Source organism: Arabidopsis thaliana, chromosome 5 (genome assembly GCF_000001735.4).
Source record: "Arabidopsis thaliana chromosome 5, partial sequence".
In the NCBI taxonomy this organism is placed as follows: Eukaryota; Viridiplantae; Streptophyta; class Magnoliopsida; order Brassicales; family Brassicaceae; genus Arabidopsis; species Arabidopsis thaliana.
In genome coordinates this window covers 10,341,387-10,356,620 of record NC_003076.8, presented here as the reverse complement: position 1 = coordinate 10,356,620, position 15,234 = coordinate 10,341,387, and the positions used below count along the sequence as shown (strand labels likewise).

Genomic DNA, 15,234 nt, shown 5'->3' with positions numbered 1-15,234 from the left:
ACATTATATGTTATTACGATAAAGCTGCGATAACAAACCTACAAAAATGACTAGAGAAATTGAATCGTTGATACAAGACCATAATTAATAATACTCTTCTTACCTTCAAGACTAGTACTTACACAAGGAGTAATCATTTACTACTAGTAATTAATATCATGTGTTTGTAATCAATATTTATAAATGCAATGATTGGAAATTTTACTTACATACACACAAATATATAGCCCCTGTATCAAACTCTTTTTCTAAAACAATTCAGAATTACTATGGAGAACCACCTGGTCAATTCGTCAAAAGAATCCCTCTTTTGGGCTTAGAACCCGCTTTCTCCCTAAGTGTCTTTCATTAGGTTTGAATAGAGCTTAGAACCGGATAACCCTCTTTCCCTCAGCCGCTTTTCACTGCTACCCTCCCTAGTTTTCGATTTCTCAGTCAAGTTTGTGCTATATTTTTTGCCGGTTCTAGTTGCTCTCGAGTTCGAAAAATAAGTTGTTCTCAGTTCCCTTCGGTTCAAGTGATGTCGTCGGCTATGGATAGAGCGCTGATGGAAATGTCACTGGAGGAAAAAGATGAGCCCTTTGACATGCCGGATCTGTCGGAGTACATGTCATGTGAAAGAAATAAGTTAAGCTTAATTGGAAGAGTCCTCAATCCTGCTTGTCAACCTATGAAGCATCTGATTAGGAATATGCCCAGAAAATGGGAGAAGGAAGGAAGAGTCAAAGGTGTGGCTCTAACTAGCGAGCGTTTCCAATTCATCTTTGATTCGAAACACGATCTGGAAGAAGTGCTAGAAAAAGGTGTCCAAACGTTCAGTGAATGGGCTATTGTGGTGGATAGGTGGTATGAAAAACCTCCGGATGATTATCTAAGGTTTATGTTCATTTGGGTTCAAATTTGGAATATCCCGGTGAACTACTACACGGAAAAAGCAATCACTTCCTTAGGAGAGCTTATCGGAGAGGTTAGAGAGGTTGTGTTTAACCCAGACCAATCTCAGATTCAAGAGTTTGTACGGGTAAAAGTTCTCTTTGATGTATCAAGGCCTTTGAGAAAGTCCAAGGTCGTTAATCTGAGGAATGGAGAGACTGCTACTGTGAAATTTCATTACGAGAGGATCCAAAAAAGATGTTACGAATGTCAGAGGCTTACCCACGAGAAAGACGTGTGTCCAATCTTGGTTAAGGCAAGACAAGATCAAGCTGCTGCTCGTCGTAAAGGTCAGGTTATTCCAAAGCCTCCTCCGACTCCAGTTCTTAGTGAATCTGATCCTCTCTTTGGAGTTCTCAAAGAAAGCCAAGTGGGTATTGATCCCAATACTGGCAGACCACGAATAGCTCAAGAGGTTTTAGAAGGTATGCGCCAATATCTTAGAGTGGCGAATGAAGAGGAGAAATTAATAAGAGTGGATAGAGTCATTCAATCAGTAAGGGAAGCGAAAAAGATCCTTTCACGCAAAAATCGGTTCTTCGTCTCGAAGCTCTTCCAGTGGTCCATCATGATTTGTCTAAAGAGAAAGGAATTGTTTTTGGGTATGATCATGAGATTCCTTCGAGTAGTGGGGACAAAAACAAGATGGTTGTTTCATCAAGTATCACCGCATCTCCGTCAACTGCTAGAGACTGGCTTGTGGAAGCTGAGCCTTCGCTGTCTATCACTGAAGCGGGTAATTTCCTTGCACTCTCTCAACCTTTTCCAGATAGTTCGACGGTATATAGCCCTGGTTTCTTTGAGACTGGAGCTATCACTGGGACTACTCTGAAAAAGGCCAAGCAGAGGAACATACCTCCTAAGCCAAAACCAAGGGTTCCTTCTAGTGGTGTTCAATTTCCAAGTCTAGTTGAAGGTTCTGTGGTGGGTACTAAGGATAAGAGAAAAGCAATTGACAAGGGTCAAAGCACTGCCAAATTCACAAAGCTTAACCCTGAAATGGTGGTCCCAATTGAGGGACCGTCCAACGTTTAATGAGTCTACTCAGTTGGAATTGTCAAGGACTGGGACGGTCTCATGAATTGACAATTCCTAGACTCATGGAGATGAGGAGATCTCATTTCCCTGAAGTGTTGTTTTTGATGGAAACTAAGAACTGTAGTAATGTTGTCGTTGACCTGCAAGAATGGTTGGGTTATGATAGAATCTTCACAGTAAATCCGATTGGCCTTAGTGGTGGGTTAGCTTTGCTGTGGAAACAAGGTGTAGATATTCAAATAAAGTATGCGGACAAGAACCTCATTGATTTTCAAATTCAATTTGGTTCTTTTGATTTCTTTGTCTCTTGTGTGTATGGAGACCCGGCTTTTAGTTCTCGTCCTAATGTTTGGGAGAAAATCAAAAGGATTGGTATTCAGCGAAAGGAGCCTTGGTGTATGTTGGGAGATTTCAACGCCATATTGCATAATGGTGAAAAGATTGGTGGTCCAAGAAAGGGTGACTCTTCTTTCTTACCTTTCAAGGAAATGCTGGAAGTTTGTGACATGTTAGAACTGCCTAGTACGGGAAATCCCTTTACTTGGGGTGGAAGAAGAGGTGATCTCTATATCCAGAGTAGATTGGATAGATGTTTTGGCAACAAGAACTGGTATAGACATTTTCCGGTTTCTAATCAAGAATTTCTAGATAAAAGAGGATCAGATCATCGACCGGTCTTGGTTAGACTTTCTTCAACAAAAGAGATGAACAGAGGCAGTTTTAGGTTTGAGAAGAGAATGTTCAATAAGCCAAGAGTGGAAGAGACGATTTTCAATGCTTGGAGTGGTAATGAGGGTCCTACAGTCTTGACAAAATTGAAGAAGTGCAGAAAAGTTTTAAGTAAGTGGAAACAGGAGAACAATTTCAACTCGCAGACAAAGATCCTTCAAGCCAGAGCAGCCTTAGAGACGGAACAATCTTCGGTCTTTCCAAGGCTCTTAGTGGTTAACTCGTTAAAGGAGGATCTCTGTAAGGCAAATCATGAAGAAGAAACCTTCTGGAGTCAAAAAAGCAGGGCGAAATGGATGCACAGTGGTGATAAAAACTCGTCCTTTTTTCATGCCTCAGTCAAGGATAATAGAGGGAAACAGCACATAGACCAGCTTTTGGACGTTAATGGCATAATGCATAAAGATGAAGTGTCTAAGGGAGCAATAGCAGAGGCTTATTTCAAGGAGCTTTTCACTTCATCAGATCATAGCAACTTCCAGGAGCTGTTCTCTGACTTCCCAAAGAAAGTTACTGATGGAATGAATAATGTGCTCATTGCTTCAGTTTCTGTAACTGAGATAAAGGAAGCTGTTTTTGCCATAAAGGGTTCTAGTGCTCCTGGAGCAGACGGTTTCACAGGCTTTTTCTTTCAGAAATATTGGAGCATCTTAGGGGATCAAGTAACAGCTGAAATCCAACAATTCTTCAGGACTGGTAACTTTCCTAGAGACTGGAATTTTACTCAACTATGCTTGCTTCCAAAGAAGAAGAAACCGGATAAAATGTCTGATTTAAGACCAATCAGTTTGTGCTCTGTGCTTTACAAGATTGTATCTAAGATTTTGGTTAGAAGATTGCAACCGTTTCTCCCGGAATTGGTATCATCTAATCAATCTGCCTTCGTCTCTGAAAGGTTGATCTCGGATAACATTTTAATTGCACATGAAGTGGTTCACAGTCTCAGAACTCATAAGAAGGTGTCGAAGGAGTTCATAGCAATAAAATCAGACATGTCCAAGGCTTTCGATAGAGTGGAATGGAACTATGTAAGAGCCTTGCTGGAAGCTCTTGGTTTTCATCAGAAATGGGTGCAGTGGATTATGTTCACGATCACCTCAATGTCCTTCACGGTTCTACTTAATGATAAAGCTCATGGACATATCACACCCTCTAGAGGTTTAAGACAAGGTGACCCGCTGTCACCTTTCTTATTCATTCTTTGCTCCGAGGGTCTAACTCATCTCATGAATAGAGCTGAAAATCAAGGTCTAATAAGTGGTATTAGGTTCTCCCCTGACGGGCCAGCCATTCATCATTTGCTATTCGCTGATGACAGCTTGTTCATGTGTAAAGCTGATAAAGAGGAGATCTTAGTGCTCAAGAACATTTTCAAAGTGTATGGGGATGCCACGGGTCAACGAATCAATTTTGACAAATCCTCCATTACCTTTGGTTCTTGTGTTGAAGCTAACATTAAAAAATGGACTCAAGATGAGCTAGGCATTGTTAATGAAGGAGGTGTTGGCTCCTATTTAGGTCTGCCAGAGTGTTTTAGTGGATCAAAAGTTCAGATGTTGGATTACATTAAGGACAAACTGAAGACAAGACTAACTGGTTGGTTTGCTAGAACTCTGTCTATGGGAGGAAAGGAGATCCTTCTCAAAGCAGTGGCGTTAGCCATGCCGGTTTATGCAATGTCTTGTTTTAAGTTGCCAAAGACAACCTGCGACAATCTGACTAGTGCTATGTCAAGTTTCTGGTGGAATGCACTTGAGAGTAAAAGGAAAACTCACTAGGTGAGCTGGGAAAAAATGTGCCTCACTAAAGAGCAGGGAGGTCTTGGATTCAGGGACATTGAGAGTTTCAATCAAGCTCTTTTGGCAAAGCAAGCTTGGAGACTTCTGCAGCATCTTGGTTGTCTCTTTGCAAGGTTTTTCAAAAGTAGATATTTTGAAGAAGATGATTTCCTAGAGGCTGATATAGGGATTCGTCCCTCTTTCGCATGGAGGAGTATTTGTCATGGGAGAGAGCTGCTAATCAAAGGCTTAAGAACTGAAGTTGGTAGTGGTAATTCTCTCAATGTTTGGATGGATCCTTGGATTCATGATAACGGACCGAGACTCCCTCTTCAGAGACACTTCTCTGTCAACTTAAGTCTTAAAGTCTCTGATCTCATTGATTTAGAAGGAAGATGCTGGAATAGGAACACTCTTGATGATTTGTTCTATCCAGCTGATGTGGAGATCATTACAAAGAGGCAACCTGTCGTGATGGAAGAGGATTTCTGGGTTTGGCTGCACACAAAAACAGGGGAGTATTCAGTTAACTCTGGTTATTGGTTGGCCTTTCAATCAAATAAACCAGAGTTAATCTCAGAAGCTTGCCTTCAACCCTCAACAAATGCTCTAAAAGAACGTGTTTGGTCTACAAAAACAGCTCCAAAGATCAAAATGTTTTTATGGAGAATTCTTTGTGCGGCTCTTCCTGTGGCAGATCAGATCATTCGTAGAGGGATGTCCATTGATTCTCGATGTCAATCTTGTGGCAGTGAAGGAGAGTCTATAAATCACGTTTTGTTTACTTGTTCCATTGCCAGGCAGGTATGGGCTCTTTCTAGAGTACCTTCGCCGGAGCTAGGTTTTCAGGATGGATCAATCTTTGCCAATATCCATTATCTCTTTGAACTGCAGGGAAGAGATTGTATTCCTCTTCACATAAGAAGGTCTTGGCCCTGGATTCTTTGGAGGCTTTGGAAAAACAGAAACAAGTTGTTCTTCGAAGGTTCCATCTTTTGTCCACTCATTTCTATGGAGAAGATAAGAGATGATACCGCTGAATGGTTTTTAGCAAACACTCAAACTCAGAACATTGTTAATGAGGAGGTTCGCTTATCAACTCCTTCAGCTATTGGATGGGAACCGCCGGACTCGGGTTGGGTTAAGTGTAACATAGGAGCTGCGTGGTCGGGGAAAAAAAGGCTAGGTGGAGGCGCCTGGGTTTTACGAAACGATCTGGGGGAAGTGCTTCTTCATAGCAGAAAGGCGTTTAGTGATCAATGCACCAAAAAAGATGTGTTGTCGAGGTGTGTCAATTGGGCTGTTGAAAGTTTACACAGTCACAAGATCACTAAGGTTCTTTTTGCTTTTGAACCTGGAGATTTGTCTTCAGCTTTCAAAAGGCCTAAAGCTTGGCCGTCTTTTGCGTATCAAGTTTCAGAGCTTAATCATTTTTTGGGTAAGATTGGTGATTGGAAAGTTATGGAGGAAAAGGTAGCTGCAAACAAGGGAGCTTCTCTAATTGCTCAGAGTGTGGTGAGGGACAACAGGACTCAGTCTTATGTCGCAGCAGGGCATCCTCATTGGTTACATGGTCTCTTTGAGGTTGAGAGAACCTCTCTTTCTAGCTAGCCTTGTCCTCTTCTCCAATCTTTGTCGTCATTTTTTGGTGTGATGTTATGGTTATAAATAACATCTCATGGTAACTCTAACTAATCTTTTGTAAAGGGAACCTATCAGTTCTGGAAAATCATTATAATCCTTTCAGTGAAAAAAAAAAAAAAACAATTCAGAACAAACTATTTATGTATCATAAATAAACCAACAAAAAAAAAAAATAAAAAAAAATAAGCAAAGCTGCAATGAGATATGCAAAAGATTATATTGTATGATCTTTACTGCAACAGAGAAACACACACCAAGTTCCCAAAGTCTAGCAGGATCGTACACGCACAGAGATGTCCCACCAGACAAACCCAAAAAAATCAAATTTAATTATAAGCAAAAATGAAATAGTACAATATGTAACCTTTATCTTTCCCTTCTGTCCCTGGCAAAAAGAGCATGTGTATATTTCGTTTTTTTTAAACTGCATCTAACGAAAAAATATTAATATATATTTGCCGATTTGGGGTTTCAAATCGGTCTTGGTTTATACTTTAGAGAAACATGGTGATATTTTTTATTTTATTTTTAATTCTTTTTTTTGTCAATGACTCAATTTGTTGTCATGTGAGTGAGTTTTGAAGGTTGTTGTTCCTGAAAAGTAAAAACACATTTACGAATAGTAATGCCAAAATGTTCGATGAGAAACATACTTCCCAAGTGTGTTTGGCTGTTTGCACCATAACTGTGTGAAATATAACTAACATATAATTTTATAGATACAATAATTGCCAAAACTCCGTTTTAATGAATACTGTAGTATCTAGGAGTGCAAATGGTTGTTACTATAAGTGAATAGGATTAAAAAAATTAGTAAAAATAAATGGAAATGAAAAATAAATTATTCATCTGATCTGGATGGAAGTTTTGAGAAATTTATCTTCTTTGTTTTCAAGTAATGTAAAATGGAGTTGAAAAAATGAATAATTGTTTATAAATTTTCATCTTAAATGGAAAATCTTTTTGACCTTTCAAATTAGAACTCTAGGAACACAACTATTAGCATCCTAAAAGTTTATGACTTGAAAACAATGACTACATGAATTGAAAATCATCATTATTTGTGACAAAAAGAAGTAGAAAAGAGAAAGTTATTTAATTGATCGCCACGTGGGATTTGAGCAAAAGGAAGGTTTCGACTTGGCGCTCTTGTACGCCACAAAATTCGCAGTCTCCTCCCTTCGTTCCCAATCCCTAGAGACTGGAGCCCATTCAATCGACACATCAGCATAACTCGAATTTTAATTTTCGTTTTTATTATTTGTTCAACCGAATTAACCATAAAACAATTTGTTTTTTTGTGTGGTTGTAAGTTTGTAAATACTACTAAGATATTTATAAATGTTAAACAAAAAGAAAGAGATAATAGGAGAAAAAGGAATCTCATCATTGCACTGTTGGGATTAATATCCTCTCTGAGCCTTTTTTTTTTTTTTTTTTTTTTGGGTTTGACCATTTTTATTGGCAGAATATTTTATCTGAGAGTCTCCGAGCATTAGAAAAGGTGGTGACATTGGATAACAATCATTCCTAAAGCGTTAGTTGATTCACTATATAATCTGCAACCAAGTATTTTAAAAGTGTATACTTTCACCACCACCTCTTCATTTTTTACCCCCCACAAGTCCCTATAGTTAGTACTTCACATAAAGTTTTACATGTAACTTAATTATATAAATGGAATAGTATTATACGACTTAGACAGATACTAGGAAACAATTTTTTTTTTTTTTTTTTTTAAATGTTTGGGGAAAACTGAAACAAGAAATCTAAAAAAACACATAAAAGAAAGAAATAAAAAATAGTTACTTTTTAAAAATAAAGAGTCTTACTGAAGTTGTAGTTCAGATGAAATGAAATTATTATTTCAAATTGACAAAACAAAAAAAACAAATGGGATGTGCCATGTGTGAACTTTTAAAACAAAAGAGAATACTTTTAGGAAAAAAAATAAAGTGGCAAAAAGACTTTGAAGTATATATGAGTAATATGGTAAAAATGGTATTCATGATTTTCTTTGAAGTCAAAAATACATGTTGCTTTTGAGGTCTTGGTTATCAACGCCTGTCTGTCCCCTATTCTGTTGCATCTGTCTCTCGAACCTCTGTTCCTTCCTTGTCTCTCGATAGACTCGTTTTATTCTGTTTTTTTCTCCATTAATTTTCTCTTCCATTTGATCGGATCCGTACAGTCTCAGGCTCGCTCTGTCTCCCTCCGATCTGACCGATTCTTTTTCTTCGATCTGACCAATCAGAGTCACCAAAATGGCGGAGACGAAGGCCAAGAGACTACTTAAAGTGGAAATCAGATTCAGCTTTCTCGTCCCAATTCGATTCACTAACAAGAGGTACCAACATCGATTCAACTTGCCCATCTCCAAAAAGATCTTCGGTGACTCCAAAATGTTTTGTGCAAGGTACGAAACCTCTAAACGAAAGCCATAATTTCGATCACAGTGATGATTCCGAGGGATTGAAAGATAGGGTTGCTGACGATTCGAATTTGCTGAATGAGCTCGAAGATTGGGTTGCTCGGTATAACAAGGAAGCAGAGTTTTAAGGTATTGGTTCGAATCCCATTTTCACTGGATTCTGTTGGACACGTGGAGAAAGTAGAGGTTAATGAAGACGAGATCTTGAGTAGAAGAAGAAGATCAGGTCTTGGGGATTTGGAATTAGTAAGTTCTAGGCAGCACAAGGATTTGTAAGATCAGTTACAGTGGAAGTTTTGCACATCGCGACACAGTGAAGTATTTGATAAAAATGAACGCTTGGGAACTTGTCATCAGTGTTTTCTCAGCTTGTCAAAATATATCTCAACTATCATGAACAGCGTGAAGCATTGTTTTCTGGAAAAGCTGCATCTGTACCTCCTGTGAAATATGAAGAACAGGGTATTGTGGTATTTGCTCGAATCCCATTTTCACTGTCTATCTGGATTCTGTTGGAAACGTGGCGAAAGTAGAGGTTGATGAAGACGAGGTCTTGAGTAGAAGAAGATCAGGTCTTGATGATTTGGAATCAGTGAGTTCTAAGCTTGTATATGCGAAGAAATTAGCTGAACAAATGGAGAATGGGGAATATGTGACCCATAAGGATACTTCTCTTCTCAAGTTCGTTTCTTCTTCTTCTTCTTCTTCTTCAGAGGAAGAGTTTCGTTTCGTTAGCTCAATCCAAAACGCAATTCTTCGTCTTGACTTAATTCCAAAGTTGCCGGCGATTGGAAGAGCTCTTTTGTTTGGTTACATTGGACTCTGGTTGCTGAAGACGGTGCTTGTGTATAGGAAGAGTAATGAGGTTGAGTGTACAGAGTTGGAGAAGGAGATGATGAGGAGAAAGATGAAAGCTTGGGAGGAAAGGGATATGTCGGAGAAAGGTACCGTGGAAGTTTTGCACAAGGAGGGCTTGGAAAAGCCATTGATGTCATTTGAGAAGCCTAAGTTTGATCGGAATGAACTTATGAGTAGCATATCTAAAGTTAAGGGTTCAGAGAAGAAACTGGAACTCGTGAATTCTTCTCATGTTGAGCTGGACTTTGATGATAAGATCCATGAAATCAAAGTAATGGCTAGGCGAGCACGGGAGATAGAAGCTGGCATAGAACTTAATGAAAAGGAGAAGCGCGATGTGAACAAAGAAACAGGCGACAGTGATGAAGATATAAGCATTCAGTCACAGAAGAGTCTTCCACATGACGGTTTGACACACAGTGTAGGTGATGATGATAAAGATGAACGCTTGGGAACTTCGACTGACAGTGAGAACACTGAACTTTCTGCTTTTGCTGTTCCGATGTTGAATGGGGCTATGGTAGATTCTGGTTTTCCGAATCATGAAATGGCAGCATCTGACAAAAAAAAGGTGAGTAATGTGGTACCACTAGTTCCTACAGACGGAGTCATCCAAGCTTCTGATGTCACTAAGGATCAGTTAAGTATGATGAAGAATAGCACTGGTCGAAAGTCACGGGTCATACGGTCTGTAAAAGAGGCTAAAGAGTTCCTTTCAAGAAGAAGTGGTGAGAAAGAGCTTACTCAGGAACTTTCTCAGATGGCCCAAGACAGTGATGAAATCTTCCCAAAACAGAGCGACGAAGAGCGTGGTGTAGCTAGAAAACACAAATTGGTTGACAAAAATAAAATCCTTGGTGCAGCTGTCAATTGAACCTTGAAATCTGCACTTGAGTCTACTTCTTCTGAACCGTTGGGGAAGGATGTTGATTCTCAACCCCAAAAGAATGACTACCAAAAACTCTCAGAAACTGGGAATGCAGTTAAGGGATCGAGTTCAAATAAAAGAGAAGAGCTCAAATCAGCCAAAAGCTCTTCTGGTGGTACTGAACATATAGAGAAGGAAGAACCATCAGGAAAGGAGAATTGGATAGAGAAAACTACCATGAATTTGAGCCTGTTGTTGAAAAACTGAGAGCAGGATTTAGGGATAATTATATGGCTGCAAGAGAGAGAGAGAAACTCAGGAGCCTGGTACGATTGCTGATATTGCAGAACTTTACCGCAGTGAATATAATGATGAGCTTGAGTGGATGAAGGACGAAAAGCTAAGAGACATTGTCTTCTGTGTTCGAGATAATGAGCTGGCTGGTAGGGATCCATCTCACCTGATTGATGCTGAAGATAAAGCTATATTTTTGCAAAGCTTGGAGAAGAAAGTTGAGAAAGAAAATGAGAAACTGTCTCATCTGCATCAGTGAATTCATTCAAACGTTGAAAACCTGGACTACAGAGTAGGTAATCTTCTCTACAACTTTGATTGAGACTAAGTTTGCTCAATATCTTACGTACACAAATGATGCATTAATCAGCTTGTCAAAATATATCTCAACTATCTCCCTTCCTCTTATTATTCAGATGGCGTCAGTGTGTATGATCCACTAGAAAAGATCATACCGAGATGGAAAGGGCCTTCGCTTGATAAGAACCCCGAGTTTCTCAATAACTATCATGAACAGCGTGAAGCACTGTTTTCTGGAAAAGCTGCATCTGTATCTCCTGTGAAATATGAAGAACAGAGCTCTCATCAGGAATTATCAGAGTCTGCTTCCTCTGAGAACACTCTCACCCCTTCATCAGAAATTACCTCAAGCCAGCCAAAGATTGTTGTAGAAGGAAGTGATGGATCTGTTAGACCTGGTAAAAAATCAGGAAAGGAGTACTGGCAGCACACGAAGAAGTGGTCACGTGGGTTCCTTGAGTTGTACAATGCAGAGACTGATCCAGAAGTGAAAGCTGTTATGAGAGACATGGGAAAAGACTTAGACCGATGGATTACAGAAGACGAAATCAAAGACGCAGCTGATATAATGGAAAAGCTGCCAGAGAGGAACAAGAAGTTCATGGAAAAGAAACTCAACAAACTCAAGAGAGAGATGGAGTTGTTTGGTCCGCAAGCTGTTGTCAGCTAATACCGCGAGTATGGAGAAGATAAGGAAGACGATTATCTATGGTGGTTGGACATTTTATTACTAAAAAGCTCAGTTCGAGCAGGCACTTATGCAAGAGATGCTGACTGTTTGTTTTTAACCGAAAAGAGCTTATTGGTAAGAGATGTTTCTTGTGGATAATATAACTCTTCTTTGTGGGTAAAAATTGGTTTGTTATGTAAACTAGTAACTTGAATATTGTTTTATCTCAGATGTTATCAGTGCTGTTTAAAGTGTATGGGGCTATGGTAGATTCTGGTTTTCCGGAGCATGAAATCGCAGCATCCGACAAAGAAAAGGTGAGTAATTTGGTACCACTAGTTCCTACACACGGAATCATCCAATCTTCTGAAGCAGAGTATTGTGGTATTTGTTCAAATCCCATTTTCACTGTCTATCTGGATTCTGTTGGAAATGTGGCGAAAGTAGAGGTTGATGAAGACGAGGTCTTGAGTAGAAGATCAGGTCTTGATGATTTGGAATTAGTGAGTTCTAGGCTGCAGAAGGTTTTGGAAGATCAGGTACGATGGAAGTTTTGCAGAAGGAGGGTTTGGAAAATCCATTGGTTTCGTATGACCGGAAAGATTGATCTGTTACTGACTTACTGCTGATGATGTTTCCGGATCAGCTACTACTTCATATCTGTTACTGCTGATGTTTCGGAAGATTGATCTGGAGGTTATATCCCACAGGCTTATTAAGGGACCAAGGCATCATATTTCTATACGATCTTTTTCTGAAACTTATGGTCATTTACAGGACCATGCATGGGTCAGACAAGGATTGATGTATCCATTTACGGAATTTATGGGCAAGTAAGTACATGAGACGCTCATATTTACTGGATTCTTTCATATTTGTCTGTTTGTGTCTGTTCCTTAGCCTTTCATAACTTCAGATTTCAGGATTAGACAAACTTGTACAATTACAAGCCAAATTTAAGAATGCACTTGAGGAAGCAGTTTTAGCAGAAAATGGGGTCGAGAATAATTGTAGAGATGCTGAAATCAGCTGCCCAGATTCCTCTGCGCCTTAATCCGACCAGGACTATGGACCTGCTTCTAGATTTCAGGCACGTTTTCTTGACAGTTGACACATATTCCTTTTCGTTTTTTTTTTGGTTAGATGTTCAAGTTTGCTCTTCTAATTGGTTTGGGAAGACAAAAAGTAAATAAATTGACAGTTCTATAAGCATCCTGTATAATTCATAATCAGTTCTGTAAGCATCCTGTAGCATCTACGTCTGGTGATATATTTTCTGTTCTAAGTCATGAAGGCATTTATACATACTACATAGGCGTGGACGTACAGTCTGTATCTGACTCTTTTACAGTTATTGGGAATACACACCCTAAACGATTTGCTTATTTAATTACTGTGTAGGGTTCATGTCATGAGGACATAAGGACATGCGACGCTTGTGGCTCAGGTTGTGTGATGTCAACAGGTTAGATAATGAGGGAAAAGGAACCTGGTGATGGAAAGGGTTATCCATTTGTAACATTCAGATGTAAGGACTTAGCTGCTGAAGCAATTGATAATCTAAATAACACTGTATTCAGAGTAAGTTCTTTGACCTGATTCTTAATAGTTACCTAGAATTTTGATGGATTGGTGTTTCCGAATATTTCTGGCTCTTATTTGTTTGTTTACTTATTGTTATTCAATAGGGTAAAAGGATAAAATGTTCGACTACCTAAGCAAAGCATCGTCTCTTTCTTGGTAATGTCCCTAGAAATTGGATGGAGTCAGACATTAAGAAAGCAGCAAATAGAATTGGTCCAGTCGTTCAAATTGTCGAACTCCTAAAGGTTTGTCTCCTGCAACTTGGATAAGTTTCAGCCTATAGTGTATATCTAGTTAGTTCTGTAACTTTCATCTCAACTTCACGTATAATTGTAACTTACAGAAGTGAATTTTCTGTAGAAATTAATACATTTCTTGATCAGTTTTTCTATTTGGTTTTGTTAAAATCACAGGAACCACAAAATATGGGCCGGAATCGTGGATTTGCTTTCATCGAGTATTACAACCATGTATGTGCTGAATACTCAAAACAAAAATGTCAAATCCGAGTTTCAAGCTTGATGATAATGCCCCAACTGTAAGCTGGGCTGAATCAAGGAGTGGAGGAGAAGGAGACTCTTCTGCCTCTCAGGTTTACTTCTTTAGAATCTATCTTACAAATAAATTATAGTAGCAGCAACAGTAACCTTACCAACAAAATGTCACTACCAAGAAATTATTATCATAGAGACGTGTTCTGCAAATATTCTTCTTTCTAAACAATGAAAAGCTGTGTGGAATGATTGCAGGTCAAGGCATTGTACATCAAGAATTTACCTAGAGATATAACACAAGAACGTCTAAAGGCATTATTTGAACATCACGGGAAAATACTGAAAGTGGTGATCCCACCAGCAAAACCAGGAAAGGAAGACAGTAGATACGGATTTGTGCACTACGCAGAGAGGACAAGCGTAATGCGAGCTTTGAAAAACACTGAAAGATATGAGATTGATGGTATGTTCCATTCCGAAATCACAATTGCAACCAAACTATCCTCCTCTTCTTAGTTATGGCATGGCTCTTAGTCCCTTGGTGCTCTTGGTGGATTTGGAGCTTCTGCCTATTCACAAGTGAGATTTCTACTACTTATCAATCAAATCATTATCTCTTGAGAAAAACGTTAAAAAAAATTGAGTATAATTTTGTGGGAATTATGTAGCCATTAATGCATGCGGGAGGTCACGCAGCTGGTGGAATGTCGATGATGCCAATCATGTTACCTGATGGAAGGATCCGATACGTCTTGTAAGTTCTTATCTATACTCCATATACTGATCTCATGTGTTTGCTGTAAGACACGTTTACTGATCTGATGTGTTGAAATGTAATAGGCAACAGCCTGGACTAGCAGCGATGCCACAACCACCACCGAGGCCTTCTCCACCGTATAGGGGAGGCAGCGGTTCGAGCAGTAGCAAACAAAGTAGCGACAATGGTAGAGGACGAAGCCGTTACAATCCTTATTAGTAATTTCATAAATTATGTCTTCTTTATTTGGAAAAACACCCCAACCAAGTCACGGAAAATAAAAAGTCAATTTTAACCATTGTGTTTTCGTTTTTGTGTCATTTGTTTTAAATTGAATCCAATTTTTTCACACATGTCTCTTTGTTTCTGGTTCCTTAGTAGCCTTTCATCTCTTCAGATTTCAGGATCAGAGAAACTTGTTCAATTTCAAGCCAAGTGAATTTAAGAAGGCACTAGAGGAAGCAGTTTTAGCAGAAAATGGGGTCGACGGTAATTGTGTAGATGCTGAAATCAGCTCCCCAGATTCCTCTGCGACGGAATCCGACCAGGACTATGGACCTGCTTCTAGATTTCAGGCACGTTTCCTTGACGCATATTCCTTTTTTTTTTTTTTTTTTGGGTTAGATGTTCAAGTTTGCTCTTCTAATTGATTTGGGAAGACAAAAGTAAATCAATTCTGAACAGTTCTATAAGCATCCTGTATAATTCATAATCAGTTCTGTAAGCATCCTGTAGCATCTGCGTCTGGTGATATACTTTCTGTTCTACGTCATGAAGGCATTTATACATACTGCATAGGCATGGACGTACAGTTATTGGGAATACACCCCCTAAACGATTTGCTTATTTACTTACT

At 39.1% G+C, this 15,234-nt stretch overlaps 2 protein-coding genes and 1 pseudogene across 3 annotated transcripts; all 3 read left to right on the top strand.

The window, feature by feature from the left end:
• Window positions 1-1,967: 1,967 nt before the first annotated feature.
• AT5G28405 lies at window positions 1,968-6,080 on the top strand (annotated as a pseudogene; the record flags this gene model as incomplete). Its single annotated transcript has 1 exon — window positions 1,968-6,080.
• A 2,306-nt stretch (window positions 6,081-8,386) lies between these two features.
• AT5G28400 (embryo defective protein) lies at window positions 8,387-12,597 on the top strand (the record flags this gene model as incomplete). Its single annotated transcript, NM_122723.4, has 9 exons — window positions 8,387-8,469; window positions 8,579-8,656; window positions 8,821-8,924; window positions 9,015-10,246; window positions 10,334-10,530; window positions 10,583-10,828; window positions 11,000-11,534; window positions 11,774-12,082; window positions 12,460-12,597. The coding sequence occupies 9 exons, from the start codon at window positions 8,387-8,389 to the stop codon at window positions 12,595-12,597; spliced, it is 2,922 nt and encodes a 973-aa protein (NP_198192.4).
• Window positions 12,598-13,623: 1,026 nt separating this feature from the next.
• AT5G28390 (RNA-binding (RRM/RBD/RNP motifs) family protein) lies at window positions 13,624-14,597 on the top strand (the record flags this gene model as incomplete). The annotated part of the gene is made up of 5 exons (NM_122722.2): window positions 13,624-13,719; window positions 13,877-14,084; window positions 14,184-14,200; window positions 14,290-14,375; window positions 14,462-14,597. The coding sequence occupies 5 exons, from the start codon at window positions 13,624-13,626 to the stop codon at window positions 14,595-14,597; spliced, it is 543 nt and encodes a 180-aa protein (NP_198191.2).
• Window positions 14,598-15,234: the final 637 nt, after the last annotated feature.